This window comes from Sporobolomyces salmoneus (genome assembly GCF_050403485.1).
Source record: "Sporobolomyces salmoneus JCM6883 DNA, S_salmoneus_JCM6883_v1_ctg3, whole genome shotgun sequence".
In the NCBI taxonomy this organism is placed as follows: Eukaryota; Fungi; Basidiomycota; class Microbotryomycetes; order Sporidiobolales; family Sporidiobolaceae; genus Sporobolomyces; species Sporobolomyces salmoneus.
The window spans coordinates 128,023-149,105 of record NW_027481160.1 but is presented as its reverse complement, the minus strand read 5'-3'; the positions used below and the strand labels follow the sequence as shown (position 1 = coordinate 149,105).

Sequence of the window (21,083 nt, the reverse complement as noted above, 5' to 3'; positions counted from 1 at the left end):
CCTTCCCTTCTCCCACTCTCTCTCGTTTCTCCTCTATTATATCCAAAAAGTAAGGACACGTTTAGTGTCTGTCTTGATTAGATTCCATTTATCCTCTCCCTCGCATTACCCTCTCTTTCCCCTCCTCGCATTACTGAAAAATAAGAAGCCTCAACGCTAAACAAAAACACTCCTTCGTCTCTTCGTGTCTCGATGAGAGTGTTCTCTGCAGTGCGAAGCGAGATTCTGAGATTGTCGATTTGCCGACCGAAAGAGCGAAACGGAGATCAGATCGCACTGTTCATCTCTCATCTCTTCGCTCCATTCGCCTCGGAACCACGGTAGAATCGCTCCAAGGATGCTACGATCAGCGTTGACTCGATCGAGTCGGTTACCTTCCTCGTTCTTCAACCCTTCGACATCATCATCATCATCGAAACTCTCCTCATCTCGATTCCCAACTCATCATCTACAGCAACTGAGGTCACTCTCTGGCCCACCTCCTCCTCTACCTCCTCCAGCACGAAAACCTCGACCGTTCTACCGAAGACATCCGTACTGGTTCGCTCTAGGAATCTCTCCAATTGTCGTCACCGCTTCCCTCGGGGTTACCCTCCTCGTTCTCCTCGGATACGATGCGAGCACGTATTCTCATAATCCAGCTCACGATAAACCGGTCGATCCACTCGCGTTGAAGCCGGAGAGAGGAGGGAAGAAGAATCTGAAAGTTGCGCAAGTGTTGATGGATGATCAGGATGAGAGGATGATCGCTTCGAGTGGAGAAGGCAAGAAGAAATTGGTCATCGTTGGAGGGGGTTGGGGTGTACGTCGACGAGAATTCTCAGATCTGTTCGACTCGGAGACAACATCTGATTGCTCTTCGAGACTTACAGACTGTCGGAATCCTCAAACACCTCGATCCTGATCTATGGCATGTCACCGTCGTCTCTCCCGAGAACTACTTCCTCTTTCAACCTCTACTCCGTGAGTGACGGGAATCCGTCGTCAACGTCCAGAGTTTTCCGCTGACCATTTCGCACGCCCCGTTTTCGCTCAGCTTCTGCAACTGTCGGTACCGTCGAAGTTCGCTCGCTGGTCGAGCCTCTTCGCAAGATCATCGCTCGAGTTTCGGGTCACTTCTTGCAAGGCCGGTGAGTTTCGTTCGGCTGGATCGTCAGAGTTGCGGTCCTCGACTCATCCAGTCCTCGAACATCGCAGCGCCGTCGATGTCGACTTCTCCGAACGTATGCTAGAGATTGAATCGTCGGGAGGAAAGGAAAACTTCTACTTACCCGTAAGCGTTCTCTCTCTCCCATGTCTGCGAGCTCCCCACTCGTCCAAGCTCATTCTCCCTTGCTACAGTACGACAAACTAGTGATCGCCTGTGGATCCGTCAATTCTACTCACGGAGTGCCCGGACTCGAGAACTGTTTCCAATTGAAGACGGTTCAAGACGCTCAAGCGATTCGAAGAAGAGTTATGGATAACCTTGAAAAGGCCGCTTTACCGTCGGTTGACGAGGACGAGAGGAAACGATTATTGAGCTTCGTCGTTTGTGGAGGAGGACCTACCGGAGTTGAATTCGCGAGTGAATTGTGGGAAATGGTCACTGAGGATGTCGAAAAGTGTTCGTTCCTGACCCTCTCTTTCTCCTGATCTGACCTGAGACTGATACTTCCTCGTCCTGATCAGATATGCCTCACTACCTTCGAGGCGAGATCAGAGTTCACATCATTCAATCGAGGGATCACATCCTGAACACCTATGCCGAGAAGATCTCGCAATACGCAGAGGTGAGTCTTCCGGACGATCTCTGACATCTGACGACACTCATATCTTCGTCCGACGGTCGATAGGAACGTTTCCGAAGAAATGAAATCGACATGATTCTGAACGCTCGAGTAAAGGAAGTTCACCCGGAAAAAGTCGTTTACACTACGAAAGACCCCCAGACTGGTGCCATGAGTCAGCACGAAGTTGACAGTGGATTCACTCTCTGGTCGACCGGTATCGGTTAGTCGCATTCTCTCTTCGACTCTTCTCGGCAGTGATTTGACGACCTTTTCTACTTAGCGATGAACCCTTTCACGAAACGAGTCGCTTCCCTCCTACCTAACCAATACCACAAGCACGCTCTCGAAGTCGATTCGCACTTGCGAGTCCTCGGAGCTCCTCTTGGAACCGTTTACGCTCTAGGAGATTGCGCAACGATCGAAACGAACCTCGTCGATCACTTGCTAGAGTTTGTTGAACGATGTGACGAGGACAAGGATGGAAAGATCGATCAGCGAGAGTTCCAAAAGATGATGGGCGTAAGTACAACCTCGAAATTCTGATCCGAAACGATTCTGATCCGTTTTTCTCTCTTCGATGGTGTTAGTACGTCCAACGCAAATTCCCTGCGTCGAAGAAACACCTCGGCAAGATTTACGACGTCTTCGACAAATACAAGCGCTCGGATGAGACCCTCGGATTGAACGAACTCGCCGACATGTTTATTCAAATCTCGAAGAAAATTACCGCTTTGCCTGCTACTGCTCAAGTGAGCCGTCCTGCAACTTCCGCAGACGAGCTTATCTGACGATACTCGATTCTATAGGTCGCTGATCAAGAAGGAAAATACCTCGGCAAGAAATTCTCGAAACTCGCACGAGCTCACAACGATCAAGTCGCGATCGATAACGGAGTCTACGACGATCCCGACGATCTACTCTACGAACCCTTCTCCTACCGACACATGGGTTCGCTCGCTTACATCGGAAATTCAGCCGTGTTCGATATCGACAATTTCTCGTTTGCTGGTGGACTCGCTGCTATGTGTAAGTTTTCAACTCCTCCGACGTTTCGGTCAGCTACTGATGCGACTCGGTCGCGGTGTAGATCTATGGAGAAGTGTATACCTATCAGAGGCCGTTTCGTTGAGGACGAGATGTCTCTTGATGCTCGACTGGATCAAACGAGGTGTCTTTGGTCGAGATCTTTCGAGAGTGAGTACCAGCTGATTCTAAGCATCGTTACTTGCTCGCGGCTGACTTGATGATGGACGCTGGTTGTCACAGTTCTAGGAAGAGACCCTGACGAAGAATAGAAGAAAAGTTGTATTCTCAGTTTGTTACTTTATTCCCCTCCAGGCTTTGCCTTGTTTCTAGCATTCAATATCATAGATTATCAGTTTCTCAGTCAAGTGACGAAGCGACTACTCCAGAGGGTACAACCAAAATGAGAGACGGGATAAAAAGAAGAAGACGAGATATCACAAAAGGAGAACTATTCGGCTTTCCAGGCCGTTCCGTTGCAGTTCCTCCTCTCTTTCTCCCAAAGTTCTCTCTGCCTTTTCACGGAGTGAGGCGAGATGCAAGATACCCGAACGAGAAACTCGAATGCTTCTCGCAGACGTGCTGATGAGTATGAGGAGTCGGAAGGACAAAGGGACGGATCCAAGTAGATGGTCCGATCGCGCGAAGAGGGCGTAGATGACTTCGAGCGAAATCGTACAGTTCTTGACAAGTCCGGGTCGATGAGAGGAAGAGAAGAGAAAGGAGTTACCAATCTCGAGACTGAATGCCTGTTCGAGCACGCCTCTCTACTCTTACCGGAGCGATTCGTCGTCGTGCAGTCAGCTAGCTTGAACAGTAGAAAAAGGGAGAGTATAGATGAAACGGAGGACGAAACGAAGGAAGGAAAAGACTACAAACAACTAAAGTTCGAAATTGACCACTTCTCCCATTCACTTTCCAACTCGCAGTTCTTCCTTCTAGTTCCCCCTCTCTTTGTTCCTGCGTTCCTTCTGCCTCCTCACAAATTCGGGTGAGATCCAGGGGTCGACCGTAAAATTCTGAGGAACTGGTTCGAAAACGATGTCGATGTGCTTCTCGAGACACACTCGAGCGAGGTTTTCGACTAAGGGACGTGTGTTTGACGGCAGAGAAATCGAGTCTTGAAACGATGGATCCAGAAAGATGGTTTTTAAAGAGGAGGGGGCACTTGTCTCGATGCAAGAAGCGAAGTCGTCCAGAGAAGAACTAGAGGTGTCGTCCGATGAGTGTGTTCCGTCGATGAGTAAATGAGCGAAGGGGACGTGTTGTCTTCGAGACCAAAGATCCGAGAGATTGGCGACGTGCGAAATGATCAACGTTTTGTCGACATAACCATGGAGGAAAGCGGAGGCAGAGCGTGTCCATTCACTGTCGAGCATGCAGAGTGTCTCAAGTTGCGGTAATAGTCGATTGGATGCTGATTGTCGAAGCGCGCTGACGGGACAGGCGGCAAAGGCGAAGTTTCGTAAATTTGGAAGAGCGACGAGGTTTAGAAGGGAGGTGATGAAGGCATAAGACAGATCGCACAGAGTGAGAGAGCGTAGATGTGGTAGAGTGAGATGGTGAGGCATGCTCGACCTGATGCTAGAGAGGTGCAGGCTAGTGAGATCTACAAGAAAAGGCGAAAGGGTGAACAGCATTACTTGGAGGACAGAGCGCAGGAAAACTTACGGTTGAGAGACTCCAAGGAGGAAAGCGATGAAACCGGTTCGGGGATGCGATACATCGAGGTAGCAGTAGCGGAAAAAACCATCTCCATCAGATTGCGACTTTCTTCTGACGAGGATCCGGGCGAATCGTAAGACAACACTACTTGCTTGACAAAGGGACCTCGCTCCTGTGCTCCTCCTCCTCCTTGTCCGGCAAGGAAACGATTGAGGGTCCGCTTCGAGTTGATCTGAACGATTTGCAGTAAAAGAGGTTGAGCGATCGCACGGAATCGCTTTGATACGAGGGAAAGAGCGCAAAGAGTAGTTTGTCGAGTTTGATAGGTCGTCGAGTGGAAGGATGAGGAATAGTCGATTCGATAATCTCGCGAAGGAGTTCAGGCGGGAGAGTCGAGAGCATCGCTTTCGTGAGGGGAAAGAAGTGCAGAGAATGGATCTGGTTGCATGAGTAGCAGTACTAACCGTGTCAGTCGTCCTTCCTTACTCGCAGAGACGGAGAGTCGGGGAAGAGAGTCTCACAACGAAGGAAGGGAGCGGTCTCGGTGTACTCGAGTATGATCTTAGGTATCGTCTCGAACAAAGATAGGTGCTGCGTTGTCGCTAGAGAGTCGCCAAGGTCGCTTGAATTCGTTTGTTTGATGAAGGGCAGGATCGGGTCGAAGACCGCGTTGAAATGTTGCTACGCTTCTGCTGGAGAATCTGGTGTGAATGTGCGGGAGTGAGATCGCCTAGCGGTAGGCTCGCGCCTGAGTCGGGGACAGGAAGTGGAAAGAGAAAGGAATCCGCTCCGAGTCGAGACTGAGTGCCTTGGAACCGTTCGCTTTGCGATGCCTCTCTACGTTTACCGGAACGTTTCGTCATCGTGCAATCGGTTAGCTTGAATTGAAGGAAAAGGAGGAGTACAGCTGAAAGGGAAGACGAGATAAAGAAAGGAAAAGATTGCAAAAAGCTAAACTTCGAAACCGACAACCTCTCCCGTTGGCTTTCCAGCTCGCATTCCTTCCTCTGCATCCTCACTCTCTTGCTTCCTGCGTTCCTTCTGCCTTCTGACAAAGTCGGGCGAGATGTGAGGGTCGACCGTGAAATTGACAGGACCCTTCTCGAAAACGATGTCAATCCTGTTTTGTTGACAGGCTCGAACGAGGGTTTCGACAGAGTGGCGCAAGCGTGATGGCGAAGAGTGTGAGTCTCGAAGATCGGGGTCAAGGTAAAGGGTCCGGAGAGGCGAGGGAGTATTTTTGCCGAGGAAAGAAGCGAACATGTCCAGTTGGGCTGCCGTCATGATAGCATTCACGAGGTCGTTCACGCCCGAACAGCCGTAAATACGCAGGTGAGAGAGAGGGATGTCTTGGCCTTTCAACCACAGGTCGACGATTTCGCGGACGTGCAAATCGAGGAGAGTTTTGGCAGCGGCGCCGTGAAGGAAGGTTGCCGCCGGGTCCACCCATACTTTGTGATGTAAATTGAGTGTCTCGAGTTGAGAGAGGAGTTGCTGAGTGAACGGAAGATCAAGGAAATCGACGGGGAAGGCGCCGAGAGCCAAGTTTCGCAAATTCGGAAGGACGACTGGATTCAAGAGTGAGGCGTGAAAGCTACTTGGTACGCTGAAAAGAGTGAGGGACTGGAGCTGAGGTAGAAGGAGACGGTCCGGAACCTCCCAATCGATGTCGCAGAGTTGCAGGCTGGTGAGATCTGTCGACAAGTTAAAACTGTAAATCGCATTGCCTCGAGGCAGAACGCAGGAAAGCTTACGGTTGAGCGACTCCAAGTGCGAACACGAGAGGTTTGCTTCACCAATCAAGTTTATTGTCAAAGTGTTGACCGCTGAGATGATACGCTTCAGATTGCTACCGTCTTTCAATCTGAGGTTGTTACCTTGTCTGTCTAAGACGGCGTGCTTGCCGACATGCTCTTGAGTCGTTGCGTCGCCTCTTCCTCCTCTTCCTCCTCCTCCTCCTCCTCCTCTGGTACGGAAGCGATTCAGCTCTCGACTCGATTGAATCCAAGCGATTTCAGAAAGAATGGGTTGAGCGATCGCTTGGAATCGCTTTGATACGAGGGATAAAGCGCAAAGAGTGTTTTGTCGCGTTCGATAGGTAGTCGAGTGGAAGGAATGAGGAACCGTCGATTCGATGATCTCGCGAAGAAGTTCAGGCGGGAGAGTCGAGAGCATGACTTTTGCGGGGAAAGAAAGGTGCGGGTTGTAGATCTGTTGCCCATGAAGTAATGGCGAACGAGTCAGTCGTCTGTTTGACGGATGAGCCAGCTCAGAGAAAAGGTCCCGCGAAGGAAGAACAGGGAGCATAAATCTCTCAACCCACAGAGTGAAGGGTTCGCAAGTACTTTGTGGGTACTTGAGGTCCTCTCTGAGCTAGGAAAGTGTCGTTGAGTACGCTGGAAGTTGGTACGAGGGGAGAAGTCGCTTATTTGATGAGGGAGAGGAAAGGGCCGAGGAACTAGCTACGAGGTTGCGTGGCGCTTGCTAAATGGACCCGTGAAGTGTGTAGATCTGCGAGTGTCGTCCTCAGGTTCGCGAGCGATAGGTGAGATATGTAGGGGGGAGAGAAGAGAGAATGCAAGCTTGTCTCGAAATCATTCACTCGATCACGACCAATGCACGCTTTTGTACCCTTGAAGCATTCGGTACAAGGCCAGCTAGCTCTAAGAACGATCGTACTCTGTCCGGCATTTCCCCCGCTACAATCGACTCTCAATTCGGAATCTCACTCAACTTCACCTTTCACCATTCTCTCAGGCCATCGAGGCGCATCGTTCAGTTCTTTTAGGACCACACATTCGAGAGACGGAGTAAGGGCCGCTGACGTTCTGGGTCTGGGCGATTCAGGCTCATCCGTTCGATTCTCAATTCCGCGTCACTCCGGTCCCCGGCGACTCGACTCGGAGCACTGGGCAACGGAATAGCTTCTGTCACTTCGATTCGCCATCATCAATCGAGCTCCAAGAGTCAATCCCGACGCTGGTAGTTGAGGAGGGAGACGGAATTTCCACGTTCGAGGACCCTTTTCACTCCTGACCTCGACGTTCCGGTTGAAGAGGACGAGGCCACCGAATGGTGCCGTTCCTTCGAAATAGGTCAGTCAACAGAGTAAGGGATCTCCACCTGTCTTTCCTTCCGAATGCAATAACGTTGTAATCCCCTTTCTCAGGTTCCCGTCACAAACAGTTTGAACCCACTCTTTCAGTGAACCCCAAGCGATTCTCCATCAGGCAGGGCCGCAGTCATCATAAGAGACTCAATGGCAAGGTCGGCATCGAAGATTCTTGCGGGATAATCAAGTCGAAATTTGGCAGCTCAGCAAACGTTTCGAGTTGACGGCACTCCTTCACCCTGGGCCTTTTCGTCAAGGGATGATAGATTCTCGATTCGGGACAAACGCATATCGCTTTGCTTCTCGTTATTGCGCCGCTCTTTTCTCAGACCCGTTCCCTTCACATTCTCGTTCTCCAACACTCAGAAGCGTCGATATTATAAATGAATTAGATCTACACCCCGAGCGAGCGAATCAGCCTCCATCTCGTCGAGATTGGGGCCCGTCAGCCGGCGTTCGCAGTAATTCTGCGAGAGATTGATCGAACTTTGCATTCCTTTCTTCTGAGTCCCCTCTTCGCGCTTCGACTCTGCTTCGATTCGTATCGAGCTCTCTCACGGATGATTGTAGGCTTTCTCGAGCTTGCCGCCGTCTTTCGATGCATCTGATTCGGCGTCAGCAACGCCTTTCGCTCAGGACTCGCCCGCAGACGTCGCAAACCAGAAAATCGGCTGACTCTGCTCTCAATGTGATGCGCCAGTAAGCCAGCACGTTGAGAAACGCTATGCATCTAGTGATATCAAGTGGAAAGAAGTGAACAACGAATGAAACGAGAGACGAAAACGAAAGAAAGACGAGAGTTTCGGAAAGAACTAAGTGTAGCTCGACATTCTTCCGCCGCTCATGATCATACTCCCCCTACCCCGCTCTCTCTCCCTCTATCCCTGCGTTTCTTCTGTCTTTGCACAAAGTCGAGCGAGATGTAATCATCGAGTATGCTCATGTGAGGACCCTTCTCGAAAACGACCTCGATTTCCTTCTCTTGACACATCCGGATGAGACGCGCGACCGGAGACTGAAGCGTTGGTGGCAAAAGCGAACGGTTTTCGAACGATGAGTCGAGGTAGATGGATTGAAGGGCTGGACGATCTTCCTCCACGAGAGCAGTGAATTTTTCCAGCAAGGTACCGAGCTCACGTCTTTCGGAATCGGTTTTGTCGCGGGGATGTGACACCTTAACGAGAACGAGTGCGTGGACGAGTGGAATATGTCGGGGCCATGAAAGGTTAAAGAAGTGGAACATGATATGAGTTCGGTCAACCGCGCAGTGAAGGACAGTTGCCGCTGGATCCATCCACGTCTTGACGTCACATTGGATTGTCTCGAGTTGAGGGAGGAGTCGATCGATCGACGGGGGGCCGAATGCCGCGTATAAGCTCTTCAGGACCAAATTTCGCAAGTTCGGAACGACGATGGGATCGAGTAGGGTGGAAACCAAGGTTTCTCCAAGGTTGTTCAGGGTGAGGGAGTGAAGATGGGGGAGCGTGAAAGCGCCAGGGAAATCCCAGGTGATAGAGGAGAGGTGAAGGTTCGTGAGACCTATCTCAGAAAAGTCGAATGGTGAATATTCCCACTTTCAACTTGCAGAGCGGAAAGTGGGTGAGCTCACAGCTGAAAGACTCCAAATGGAGAACCGAGAGGGTCGTTTCAGGAACCGCATACATCGAGAGAGCGGTGACGGAAGAAAGCATTTGCTTCAGATTGCGATGTCCTTCTGCCGGGGACAATATGGGTAGACCGGAATACAAGAACGCTTGCTTCACGAAGGTGGCTCGTTCTCGGGGTCCTCCTCCTCCTGGTCCGGCGGAGAAAAATCTCCAGCTTCGATCCGACATGATCCAAGCGATTTCAAGTAGCAGAGGTTGAGCGATCGCGCGGAACCGCTTTGACACGAGAGAGAGGGAGCAAAGAGTAGTTTGCCGAGTGCGATAGGTTGTCGAGTGAAATGAATGAGGAACAGTTGCTTCAATGATTTCGCGAAGAAGTTCAGGCGGAAGAGTCGAGAGCATTGCTTTCGAGGGGGCAGGAAAGGGGTGGACGAGGTACGAGTCTGCTGCTCGAATAGCAATGCTGATGGTGTCAGTCCTCCTTCTCACAGATGTGCAGAGCTTCAGAGAGAGAGGGTGCGTGTGAAGAGGGAGAGGAACGTGTCTCGACTCACAGGCCGAAAGTTCTCAATCTCCTTGTGTGTACTTCTGAGTGTTGTCTTGACCTGTTCGAGATGTCGCGGCGGGGCTTGAGAGCCTCTGGGATGGTAGAACTCGATTGTTTGATGAAGTTAAGGACCGGAAGAGGAGCGGGGTACGAGATCGCTAAGCTGGTGTCGACAGGTCTGTAGGGGTCGTGTGAGTGTTGTGTACGATGTCTGCAAGCGCGCGGGTGTTTCGAGACACTGGTGAAGGAGAGAGAAAGGAGCGATCGCAACCTTGTCTCGAATCCACTCACTCGACTATCGCCAATCCGGCTCTGGAACCAGTCCACCACCTGACGATGTATCAGCTAGGCCTCCCAGCGCTCATGGCTTCTCCGGTATCTCTCGCCTACCTTTCGTTCTCGAAAATGATTCAACCTCGCCTCTCAGCGGTCTCTCTGCCCTTCGGAACGCTCGATGTGCTTTGGTGAATCTCCCTCATACGTCAGTTCGCTGCGAAACACTGAGTGGAGGCCGCTGATCTGCGTGGGGCTGATTCAGGTTCGTCCCAACTCTCGCTTTTCGCTCAACTCGCTGATCGCTAGCTTCGTTCTCAGCGCCCATACTATCGCCTGTCTGCGCCCTAGTCTCACAAAGCCCGTTGCGTCTTATTCGTGCAGGCTTCCGGCATTCGGCTCAAACTTTCCCTTTTCCAGCCCGCGTCACTCTCTTCTGATTTGCGTCCGCTTTGAAGACTCATCAAACCTCTGCTATTCTCGCTCTTCCGACACACAAGTAACATTTGAATGCGCCCAGAGAAATTTCAAACACGCTGTTCTCAGTTGGACGATTCGCGACGCAACTACAAACAAACCGCTGCATTTCCTTTCCTTCACATTGCTCGCCACCCCGATTCACTTCCGACTCTCTCACAGTTCAGCGCTAGAAAATCCTCGCCCTGTCTCTCGCCAGTGTCTCTCGTTATATCGTCAGATTCGGTGACCATGACTTCTCGCTTTCTCACAACTTCCTCCTCATGCTCGCCGCTTTCGTTTCTCCGCCCTTTCTGCTCCGTCGCCGAACCTCGACTCCGAACTCCTACCTATCACCGCTTCTCCGCGGCAAGTCCGATCGAAGCGAACAAAGCTCTCAAGTGCCCTTTCCTTTTTCTTCCTTTTTCTTCTTTGGAACACGATCTTCCCGCTTGCTTCCGCTCGACAGCCCTCAGACTCCGAGCCAGGCTGGAATCATGCCTCCGCCGGTCACGGATCTTGATGTAAGCCCGCACCGAATCCACGAGGGAATATGGACTGACTGCTTTTGTTTCTCGTTGGGTTAACAGGACGCGGATGAGGAGACGACACTAGCATGGTTGATCCAGGAGGCTTTCAAACAAATCTGCACGACCACGAGTATCCTCGCAAACGGGGAAGGTCACCTCAATTCGTACGATATCGAGAACTATCGATGTGAAGCTCGAGATCTGATTTCCGATCCTTCTGGTCCTCAAATCGATCGTAAGCTGATTCCTCCTCCCTATTATGGATGTGACTGATGGAATAAAATTGGTTTGCAGCTTCGAATAGGATACAATGGCACAAATACCGGATTCCAGCCGTCAAAATGCAGGTCTGTCGAGATATCCACGGTTCACCCCCCGATTGGTTAGCCTGTTCTCGATCCGTTAATCCCTGGGAACTGCCTGGACACGTGTTTGCGACGATTCCTGGCCCGACGTTGGCAGGAGTTGTCGGCCCGCACGGTCAAGCTATACCGGAACACGCAACGGGCATGGCAGAATTTTGTAACAAAGGTTGCTGGGTCACAGTCTGCGAGTATTTTCGCGGTCATCTCAGGACGACAACGTGACTGACCTGCCCTTTACCACTCAACAGGGACAACAAGTCGAATCCAAGGTCGTCCGTACCGCCACGCGCTCTCTTTGACTCAAATCGAGCCTCTTGAGGCCACATTGGGTCCGGCTCTGCCTCGGGAGATGAGATGGGAGGGACAATATCACATGTACTCGTGGACGTGTGGGACGAACGTCGAGATTCCGACCCGAACAAAGTTCTTCAAGTTCACCGCAGAATTGAGGCGCGGCGAACCTCCAAAGCCTGTCACGCCTCAATCGAAGCCGAAAAAACCGTCAAAGGTACGGGAGAGGACGGAGAAGAAGGAATTACGATTTGTACCACAGCCGCGTTACGAGGAGTACGGCCCCTCGTCGTTGAATCCATAGCTCGTTCCCTTTCTATATTCTTCAATTGCTATGCCACAACCTTCCGTTGATGATAATCACCGCGGAAGCTCATCACGCAGTCCCTGCTTGATCGAAGCTTATCTTTACTTTCGAAACGCGAACGAAATTGTTTGCTCCAGTCTATACGATGTCTCCTTTGCTCCAAAGTTTGTCTGTGTTCGAGTTCGATCAGATTCATGATCGTAAGAGCGGAACTTCTCTCGGAATGGGAATGGGATTGAACTTGGAGTGAGGACTCTCTTCGCTCGCGTAGAAAGACTCGCTCATCAACTTGGTCTCCGGAACAAGGAATCAGATTGACCTTAGAGCGGAGAACAGGCACAAAACGAGTAGAGTAGCTTGCGTAGACTTGAGAACGAGGAGGAAGGAAGGAAGAGAACATCTAAAATCAGAAACAAAAAAGAAGCTCACAAAACTTTCGAAGTTCGGCTGCCGGCTCGTACTGCTTCTACTTCGCTTTCTTCTCCTCCATCCTCAATTTCTTCTGCCTTTCCACAAAACTGGGCGAGATCCAAGGGTCGCTTGAAAAATCGCGACGACCCGGCTCGACTACGACCTCAATTCCTTTTTGTCGGCACACTCGAGCGAGGTACTTCACTGATTGACGTAAGCATCGCGGTAGAGAATCGGGGTCCAGAAGCCACGGATCCAGGAAGATGGACCGGAGAGCGGGGCGACCTCCTTTCTTGATGCTAGAAGCAAACTCGTCCAGATAATAACTGATGTGGTCCGCAGCCTCGGCCACCGAGATGTCGGTATTGGTGAAGAGTAAGTGGGCGAAGGGGAAATCTGATGTTTGAGACCAGGAATCCGAGAACGTTTCGAGGTCCGAAATGATCAGCGTTTTCTCGACGTAAGCGTGAAGGAAACCTGAGTCGGAATCCGTCCAGTGATGTTCAAACGAGCAGAGTGTTTCGAGATCAGGGAGCAAACGATTGAATGCTGAGTGTTGGAGCATGTCGACGGAAAAGTCGAAGTCGAAGGCGAAGTGTCGTAAGCTCGGCAGAGCGACGAGGTCTAGGAAGGAGGAGACGAAGGTGTAGTCGAGAGAGTGCAAAGTGAGAGACTGAAGATGCGGGAGTGTGAAGGTGCGCGGGTTTTTCCAGTCGATGTTGGAGAGGGTAAGGCTCGTGAGACCTGTCGCAGAAAAGTCGGATGTGAATATTCCCACTTGCAACCCCGGATCAGAGAGAATGATCTTACTACTACTGAAAGACTCGAGTTCAGTGCACGAGAGGATCGCTTCGGGAATGTGATACATCGAGAGAGCCGTGACGGAAGAGAGCATCTGCTTCAAGTTGGGATATTCTTCCGGCGTGGGTTCGAGCCAGCCGCAAGACAGAACGGCTTGCTTGACATTGATAGCTCGCTCTTGTTCCTCCCCTCCTCCTCCTCCTCCTTGTTGTCCGGCGATGAAGCGATTGAGGTTTCGCTTCGGATCGATCCGAACGACTTCGAGGAGAAGAGGTTGAGCAATCGCTCGAAACTGTTTCGACACGAGTGAGAGGGAGCAAAGAGTCTTCTGTCGAGTGCGATAAGTAGTCGAATGGAAGGAATGAGGGACTGCCGATTCGATGATTTCGCGAAGAAGTTCAGGAGGGAGAGAGGAGAGCATCACTGCGTGATGGGAAGAGATGTGCGGACGACGAATCAATGGCTCTGTAGCACTGTTGACCGTGTCAGTCATCCCTTCTCGCCGTTCGGAATGCTTAGAGAGAGAGAGTCTGCGAACCGAGTAGAGCAGGAACGTGTTTCAACTCGCCGACTGAGAGTCCCTTAACCCGTTAGAGCACTCCGAGATATCCTGTCGAGCTGAGTGACCTAGTAAAACTGCCGTGAGGGTCGCTGAACTCGATCGAAGTCTTGATTTGATGAGGAAAGGGTTGGAGTGCGTCGGAGCAGTTCTCGGCTTGAGTTGAAGGCTAGGTTGATCCAGTATGTGTACTCGCTAATATTCTAGGTGGCGCGAGAGTGATTGGTGAGAGGTGGAAAAGAGAGAGGAGCGAACGCAAGCTCGATCAGCTCGATTTGGCGCGGTTCACTTCGGTCAGTTGAAAATAGGGAACAGGTACAGCTTTCGGAACGTGCGAGAAATCGTTCACGCTATTGCGCATTGCGCAAGGAGAAACCGGCGAGGCGGGATGGAAAGAAGAAAGAAAACGCTGAATTGTCCTGAGTTCTTCGTCAGTGATCTTCAGCTTTGTCTTCGCGAGTCATGTCTATGCGTTATCATGCATACAGTATATAGGAATATAGCTACAATCTAAAAGGTGAGGTTACACTCTCTCCCCTTCGTGAGGTATCACTTCTGGATTGATTCTCTTTGGTTCCTCTTTCGCTCCGGCCTCCGGCTTCGTCGAAGCCGCTTGATCGACGATCGTAGCTTCTGACTGGAACGTAGCGTGCTGATCGAGTTGTTGCTCCGATGCGAGTCGTCTTCGTTTCGCGGCGGGGTTCAGGATGAGTGCGAGAATGACAATAAGGACTTCGAAGACGATGACCGCGACTATCGGAAACGAAACGATGTGAGAGTCATGAGCGACTCGGACGACATATCATGAGAGCGCAAGAGGTCAACGTACGATAACCGGCGAAAGCGACCCCGTCAAGTGATGCTTTGAAAGCTAAGTCAGATGAAAGTATCGGTTGTCAGTCGTGTGAGATAGTGTTCTAGCGAGAGATGAGATGACTCACCAAGAGATAAGATACTGAAGACTGCTCCGATCGTGTCCATCGCGAGGAAAGTGTACGACAGACCAAATACCTCACGATCTTTCCAGATTTGCCAGAATTGAGGGCTATCGACACGAGAAGAGCGAGAACTTGCGAGTCAGTTCGATTGCGTCCACTTCCGCGCGAGACGTGCGGCTGGAACTTACACGAATCCTGCAGCTAGACACAGATCTGATAGAATTCCGAACGGAATCGAAGCGCCGAGGATTCCACGATCTACTCCGGGCTGTTTGTCATTAACAATCGGAGTCAGTGTTTCCTGATACATTCAGCGAAGCGAACAGCAGCGTGTAGAAGCTTCTTTACCTTTGCCGCGAAGTACATTCCGACCTCGAAACCTCCTCCGATAATACAGTAAGCGAGGAACAGCAGTAGCGAGTTCGTAAGTGACCATTTCCGATCGAAGTAGACCATCTACAAGTGCAAATCGTCGACGTTAGCACAGCAAGCTTTCCTTCGCGGGTCGGAACCGGGAATCGCTCACCTGACAGAAGATGACGGCAGTCAAGGCTCCATAGCAATGCGGTTGCACGATGATTGGGATATTGATGTTCTCGAGGATAGCGTAGATGCCGAGAAAGATTCCCGAAAACAACCAGAAAGTACTATTCCGGGAGAACCTTCCTCAGTTCGAGTCGGATTGCGAGCGTGAGGAGAGAGGAAGTAGACTCACTATAGTGCCACATGTAGTCCAGCAGTCGTTTTCCGCTTATGGTTCATCCAAACTGAAGGCAGGGGAGATGATCAGCGAACTGATCAAGGTTGGCAGAGTGTGCTCTCGAGGACTTACCTTGGGGCACCAGTTGAATGCACCACTACTCGCATGATGATCACGACGCGTCAGATAGTCTATCGGAGGAGTCAATCGGGAGCAAGACGAGTTTTGAGATGAACTCACCAACACTGTTCCTATTGTCCCTGTGACGTTTTCGGCAACCTTGTTGACCATCTTGAGAGCTTAAGGAACTTTGCGCAAGTGAACAGGGGCGGATCGCAGGGAAAAAGGAGGAGAGAGAGGGGGAAGAATAGCTAAGGAGCCGGGTAAAGAGCGGGTAAAGATCTCGCGCGCTCAACCGCTCTCTGATTGCCCGCCGCGGGATCCGCAAGAACGCGGCTCGACAGAAGCGAAAACAGCCGAACGAATCGAGGCGGAAACAGAGGATGAGAGATAGATTTCAGACATCCTCAAATCGACGTTGCCGCGAGAGATTGAGCTAATCTTTCAACTTTTCGCTTGGCGTCCGATAACAGTTTAGCCCTATCATTCGATACAACGAATCAGCACACTCGGCACTCGAAATGCAAGAAACGACGTGAGAGCGAGGAGAAGGACTCACTCTTCAGATAACTTCGTTTCCAAACCCCGGATCTGAGTTTTCCCTAGTCCTCCCGGACCAGTACTCGTCGTCTCGGCCGTCAGACTCTTCTTCCTAACCATTTCCTCAACCCCTGGTCTCAATTCCTCCCACATCGCTTCAACCCTCTTCGCTTTCGATTCCAATCCTCCCGAACCTCCCTTCACTTGTTTCTCGATCCTCCCCAATTCTTCGAACCATTTCTTCTCGTACGTACTCAACTTGTCTTGTCCTTGATGTTTTTCCATCAACCTCTGTAGAACCCTATCCAATCTCTCTAACAATCCGACTTGAGTAGTCTCGACTCGGTTCATTCGAGTAACCACTCCTCCTCCTTGAGTACTTTCCCTCAAGTCTCCACTCATTCGTTTCAGTTCTTGCAGCTTCTCGAGCTGTCGAGATAGTTCCTTCATCTGAAGTTCTAGTCGATGTTGAACTTGATCAACCCCTTGGACTAGTTCTCGAATGAAATCTTGATACGCTTCGACTTGTTTGCCTAATTGTCGGAGAGAATCGGGAGTGACGGTGATTTCTTGCGAAGTTGTTCGGGTTGAAGTAAGGGATGGACGAGGTTTCGACGAGGAAAAGACGGAAGGGAGACTGAATGGTGTGTCGAGGAGCGAAGTGTAGGCTCGAGGATCAGAGGAACTCGTGGTCGTGGCGGTGGTGGCGAGAGGAGTTGATGCAGGAGGAGAGGAAGTGGAAGGCAATAATTCTGGATCGATCCTGAGACTCAATTCGACTCCAACAACTTGAAGCATCGGAGTGATCGCAATCATCGAATAGCCGAGGTAGACATCGTTGATCACTTCCAGACCGACGATGGACTCATCCTCCTCCTCCTTCTCGTCTGGGCGAGTTCCCGTCGACCTCGTCTTGACGACCCAATAAACCTGACTTTCTTCCCCTTTCCTTTCCTCCTTCTGCTTCTCGTTCTCATTAACAGCCTGTTCCCAAACTTTCTCAATCCCTTGTCCCAAAACGAAGCATTCAACCCCGAAATTCGAATAAATCCAAACCGTATCCTTTCCTCCATACAATTCGTCCCTGCGAAAACTCGGCCAACTCTTTCCTCCATCCAGTTCCTTCTCGATCGACGAAACTTCTTGGGAGAACCCGAGATCGAGCGTCTCGTACACCAACAGCATCGGCAGCTCCTCTTCGGCCTCCTCCTCCTGTTGGACTGTCCTGCCTCGGACGACGAGGGCTCGACTCGACTCTTCACTCTTGAATCGAGCTTCAGGTTTCTCGACTTCCAAACAAACTTCGAGTTTCCCATCCGAGTAAACGATCATCAAGATCCCCAATTTCTGTTCCTCGGCACCTCCTTTCGTTTCGAGGTAAGTCAAATCGGTTGCGAAAGAATCGATCAGACCACCTCCTAACTCGAGGTCGGTAGTTGAAGGCGAGAATAGGTAGGGACCTTGAACTGAGGTCGATAAATTCGGTCGAGAGGTCGGTGCGGTAACATCGACGTATTCTTGCTCTGAATCTGCTTCTATTATCTCGGACGAAGTGACAGCGTTGGAAGAGTTGGAGATCTGTCGTAAGAGAGTTTGAAGGTATTGTAGCTGAAGGGAGTAACGTTTCTCGAGCCGATCTTGTGCAGGGGAGGAAGTGGAAGATTCAGGGTGATCGGAGGAGCGGGAAAGAGAAGACGGAACGATTGCTTGTGAGGAGGAAGAGGAAGAAGTGGAGGATAGGTAATCGAGTTTTGTCGAGACGAACGATGTTAGGCCTTGTAGATAACTTTTCGAGACGGTTCTGTGGGAGCGAGACCACAACTCAATCACGCATCGAGGGATAGAGTGATTGAAGGGAGTACTCACGATCGTTTCGGTAAGAATGGACAAATCGATTTAACATCCCCATTCTTCATCAATCCGTAAATCGTCATTTTGCCCCAGTCCGTCGCTCCTGCTTCTCCTTCCGCCTCCTCTTGACTAAATGTGTCTCCGAAACACATCGCCGTAGCTTCCCTACTGCTCTCATCTTCTGCTGAGAACCCTTTGGTCTGAGAAGTTTCGGATTCGGATTCGTTGAAGAATGAAATTGTTTGAGAGGGTTCTTTCGTAGATTCGTGAAGGGTGTATTCGCGCAACAAGGAGTCACGAGTGAGAACAAGAAGGGAGGAGGAGTGTTGGCCGAGGGGATGCCAGAGGGTTTGAACGATCCGAGGTGAACCGGGGAGAGAATGATAGAATTTTCCGATTTCCAGGCATCTGCACCCGTTTCTGCGAGTCAGCATTAATCTCAAAGCGTATGTGGATGATCGATAAGACGCACCGAACGTCAATCGACGAGGAATTCGAGTTGATCCAACTTTTTCTCGGTAATTCAATCACTCTGATCGAATGAACTCCTATGACCGCCAATAACTTCCCGGTCTGATTCGCTACTAGTTCATGGATCTCGAAATTGATCTCTGGTGCATTCAGAACCTTTCATCCAAGCGGTTAGAGCGTTAGCTACGAGGGAAACAGAAGAAAGAAACCGAGTACTCACTTTGTAGTCTCCCAGATCCGCTGACTCTTCACTGTGATCTCGTGCACCTCTAGACTGAGTAGTACCTGCCTTGACTTGCTTCAAGTCGCAGATCCTCAGTTCTTTCCCGACCGCGACGATCAACTCTGTTCCACCTCTGATCGTGACCATCCGCTGATTCCGTTTCCCTTCCTTGACCAGTTTCTCCTCTTCATACTGTGACTTCAGTGAGCGCTGAGGTGTCCGTTGGGTAGAGGAGGGAGACGAGATGAATGATTGTTGGAATTTGGATCGTTTGACCGGAGTAGAAGAATTCGGAGTGGGAAAGATAGAGGGAAGCTTTGTCGATCTTGATGTATCTAGCTCGTTGAGTCGCGTAGAGTCGCGCAGGGGAGTGGACGAGTCGGGGGGAGGTGAAGTTGATGAAAGTGGGAGGGAGAAGATTGGGTGGGAGGGTAGCTGAGATAGCCACGACATGGCTTGAGGTGCTTCTGTAAGCCTTGTGGTAGAGCAGCTGCCGATCTTGAAGTCGTGAAGTGATGAGGTGAACGAAAGAGGCAGTTGGACGAAACGACGTCGAGTTTGCTTCGGCTCTCGCAGTGCAGAACTCTCGCCAACCTGACTGACTCAGAGCCTCGAATAGCCGAATTCAAAGGGCGAGCCGGAATAGACAGAACGATGAGTTATTGCAACGAGCAAACGACATTTATTCGACATTTACGCTCTTACAAGCGCTCTTTCTCTTTCGACATTGTCTTAACTCGAACGAAACTGATATGGTTGACAACATACATATGAACAACATAGCGAACGACGAAATTCGGACCAAGATCTGTAGCGAGAGGAGAAAGAGGGTCAGCAGTGGAAATCGAAAACTTGCGAAAGGACGAGAAAATGTACCTGCGACCGTCAACTCCATTCTCCTCCGGCTACAACATGCAGGAGAGACAACAGCTTCCCGTGCTGTGCCACCTCTTCGTGCTGTTTCGCCCTACCGATGATGTCTCCCTTCCCGCTGTTCTTTATTCAGTTCTTTCTCCGTCTTCTCAATAAAAGCCCTCAATGCGCTATTCTGATCCTTCAAGCTCTCATCCGTTCTAGGTCTATGACTCGTCTTGGTCGCTTCTTTCTCGAGATGAGGTGGTTGAAATCGTTTGTCATGTTCCTCTGTCCGCGCCACTCTTTCTCGATCAGTCGCTCGATCCTGGGAACAGTCTGACGGAAGAACTCACGCGTGGCTTGTAATAATGTGTCGTACGCTCCCCGTTGTAGCTTCGAAACGGTCCCATGTAATTGTTCGACTCCTCCGACGAACACCTTGCTGTCGAGAAGTTTCTTGGTCAAGAATGCTACGAGTTGAGCCTTCAGTAATGGTCCTATCATCTCTCGCTGAAGTCGTTCGATCGAAGTGTAGTGAGGGGAGGGGATGAAGTTGAGAGAACTTCTGGAGATCTTTAAGTCCTTCGTTCCTCTCCCTGTACCGACCGCGATCTCCTCTACAACCACTCAAGAGCGAACAACAAACATCAAGACGACTGCGCTCAAACGCGTAATAGTCGCGCAGGACTTTAGCGCTTTACTGGCATTAACTAGAAACTCAACTCTCCAACGGTCGTCTCTCATCGTCCGCCTCACTCCTTCCAGCCTTTCTTCGTTCTTCTTACTTCTCACCTCACTCTCGCCGTATCCTTCCTTCGCCGTCGCCTCCCGAGTGAACTTTTTCCCCACTACCTTCTCCTTCTCCTTCTCCTTCGCAATCAACCTCTCACTCTCTCCCCTCCTCCCTCTTCTCTCGGACACGAAGGCATGCCCCGTCGACTCCCCCCATCACCACTCAAACTAGTCGTCCCAACTCCCGGAGAACCTCTCCCTAGATGGCCCGTCTTCGTAGTACCTTCGTTACCGCCTCCGACGTTTTCGGCCCCGGTTAGAAATCGGAGTTTGAGTGTTGGGACGGGAGTTGTGGTCGGAGAGTTACCGGCGTTGGGGGAGGCGATTAAACTGAAACAAGCGGGAGAAAAAGCTTAAGAACAGGAGAAGGAATGGTCCTTGTGAGTTTTCAGTTTTCGCGAATCGAGGGAGGGAGAGACATGGGCTGATGGCAAAGGCTTCGCAATGAAGTCACTCTCAAGATGTAAATAGCCAACGCCTACAGCTCAACCACTGTCAATCACTAGCAATCGACCCAAATCTCTCGATGTACAAAACTGCAAACTTTCGTTACTTTCCCGTCAACTCGCAAGCTACCTACCGATCTGCGGTTCGCAACACCCTGTACATAGTCGTCCTGTCATCAACTTCTTACATACAGTACGCCGAAGCTATCACTTCTGTTCCCGCTCTTCTCGCGCGCAAATACAGACGAAGCTGATAGACTTTTCCCGTTCCTTCGTTTCTCTCGGCACAGCTCGTCTCCTAGTCCTACGCATTCGTGCCTTACATACTAATCTACGTCGTTCTTCTTACACCTCTTTCTGTCCCGCAACTACTCCTCCAGCTCGCAGTACTGAAGGAATCAGATCGAGGTCCTTTCGAGATCGTCCAA

General features: G+C 50.8%; 8 protein-coding genes across 8 annotated transcripts; 3 read left to right on the top strand and 5 right to left on the bottom strand.

Annotated features, from left to right (window-relative positions):
* Positions 1-337: 337 nt before the first annotated feature.
* On the top strand, positions 338-3,044 carry JCM6883_002155 (uncharacterized protein; the record flags this gene model as incomplete). The annotated part of the gene is made up of 12 exons (XM_076628838.1): positions 338-802; positions 873-963; positions 1,037-1,130; positions 1,198-1,273; positions 1,342-1,606; positions 1,672-1,772; positions 1,836-1,992; positions 2,053-2,291; positions 2,360-2,521; positions 2,579-2,798; positions 2,860-2,966; positions 3,039-3,044. The coding sequence occupies 12 exons, from the start codon at positions 338-340 to the stop codon at positions 3,042-3,044; spliced, it is 1,983 nt and encodes a 660-aa protein (XP_076491021.1).
* Positions 3,045-5,411: 2,367 nt separating this feature from the next.
* On the bottom strand, positions 5,412-6,635 carry JCM6883_002154 (uncharacterized protein; the record flags this gene model as incomplete). The annotated part of the gene is made up of 2 exons (XM_076628837.1): positions 5,412-6,154; positions 6,215-6,635. The coding sequence occupies 2 exons, from the start codon at positions 6,633-6,635 to the stop codon at positions 5,412-5,414; spliced, it is 1,164 nt and encodes a 387-aa protein (XP_076491020.1).
* Positions 6,636-10,952: 4,317 nt separating this feature from the next.
* JCM6883_002153 (uncharacterized protein) lies at positions 10,953-11,649 on the top strand (the record flags this gene model as incomplete). The annotated part of the gene is made up of 4 exons (XM_076628836.1): positions 10,953-10,979; positions 11,046-11,220; positions 11,280-11,530; positions 11,599-11,649. 4 exons carry the CDS (start codon positions 10,953-10,955, stop codon positions 11,647-11,649), a joined length of 504 nt encoding a protein of 167 aa, XP_076491019.1.
* A 765-nt stretch (positions 11,650-12,414) lies between these two features.
* On the bottom strand, positions 12,415-13,581 carry JCM6883_002152 (uncharacterized protein; the record flags this gene model as incomplete). The annotated part of the gene is made up of 1 exon (XM_076628835.1): positions 12,415-13,581. The coding sequence occupies one exon, from the start codon at positions 13,579-13,581 to the stop codon at positions 12,415-12,417; it is 1,167 nt and encodes a 388-aa protein (XP_076491018.1).
* Positions 13,582-14,242: 661 nt separating this feature from the next.
* On the bottom strand, positions 14,243-15,648 carry ILT1 (Ilt1p; the record flags this gene model as incomplete). The annotated part of the gene is made up of 9 exons (XM_076628834.1): positions 14,243-14,472; positions 14,549-14,590; positions 14,661-14,764; positions 14,846-14,925; positions 15,006-15,113; positions 15,184-15,304; positions 15,373-15,424; positions 15,490-15,514; positions 15,598-15,648. The coding sequence occupies 9 exons, from the start codon at positions 15,646-15,648 to the stop codon at positions 14,243-14,245; spliced, it is 813 nt and encodes a 270-aa protein (XP_076491017.1).
* A 236-nt stretch (positions 15,649-15,884) lies between these two features.
* JCM6883_002150 (uncharacterized protein) lies at positions 15,885-19,015 on the bottom strand (the record flags this gene model as incomplete). Its single annotated transcript, XM_076628833.1, has 5 exons — positions 15,885-15,957; positions 16,037-17,818; positions 17,884-18,276; positions 18,341-18,495; positions 18,560-19,015. The coding sequence occupies 5 exons, from the start codon at positions 19,013-19,015 to the stop codon at positions 15,885-15,887; spliced, it is 2,859 nt and encodes a 952-aa protein (XP_076491016.1).
* A 514-nt stretch (positions 19,016-19,529) lies between these two features.
* JCM6883_002149 (uncharacterized protein) lies at positions 19,530-19,921 on the bottom strand (the record flags this gene model as incomplete). The annotated part of the gene is made up of 2 exons (XM_076628832.1): positions 19,530-19,705; positions 19,771-19,921. The coding sequence occupies 2 exons, from the start codon at positions 19,919-19,921 to the stop codon at positions 19,530-19,532; spliced, it is 327 nt and encodes a 108-aa protein (XP_076491015.1).
* Positions 19,922-20,344: 423 nt separating this feature from the next.
* JCM6883_002148 (uncharacterized protein) lies at positions 20,345-20,566 on the top strand (the record flags this gene model as incomplete). Its single annotated transcript, XM_076628831.1, has 1 exon — positions 20,345-20,566. The coding sequence occupies one exon, from the start codon at positions 20,345-20,347 to the stop codon at positions 20,564-20,566; it is 222 nt and encodes a 73-aa protein (XP_076491014.1).
* Between the last annotated feature and the right edge of the window lie 517 nt (positions 20,567-21,083).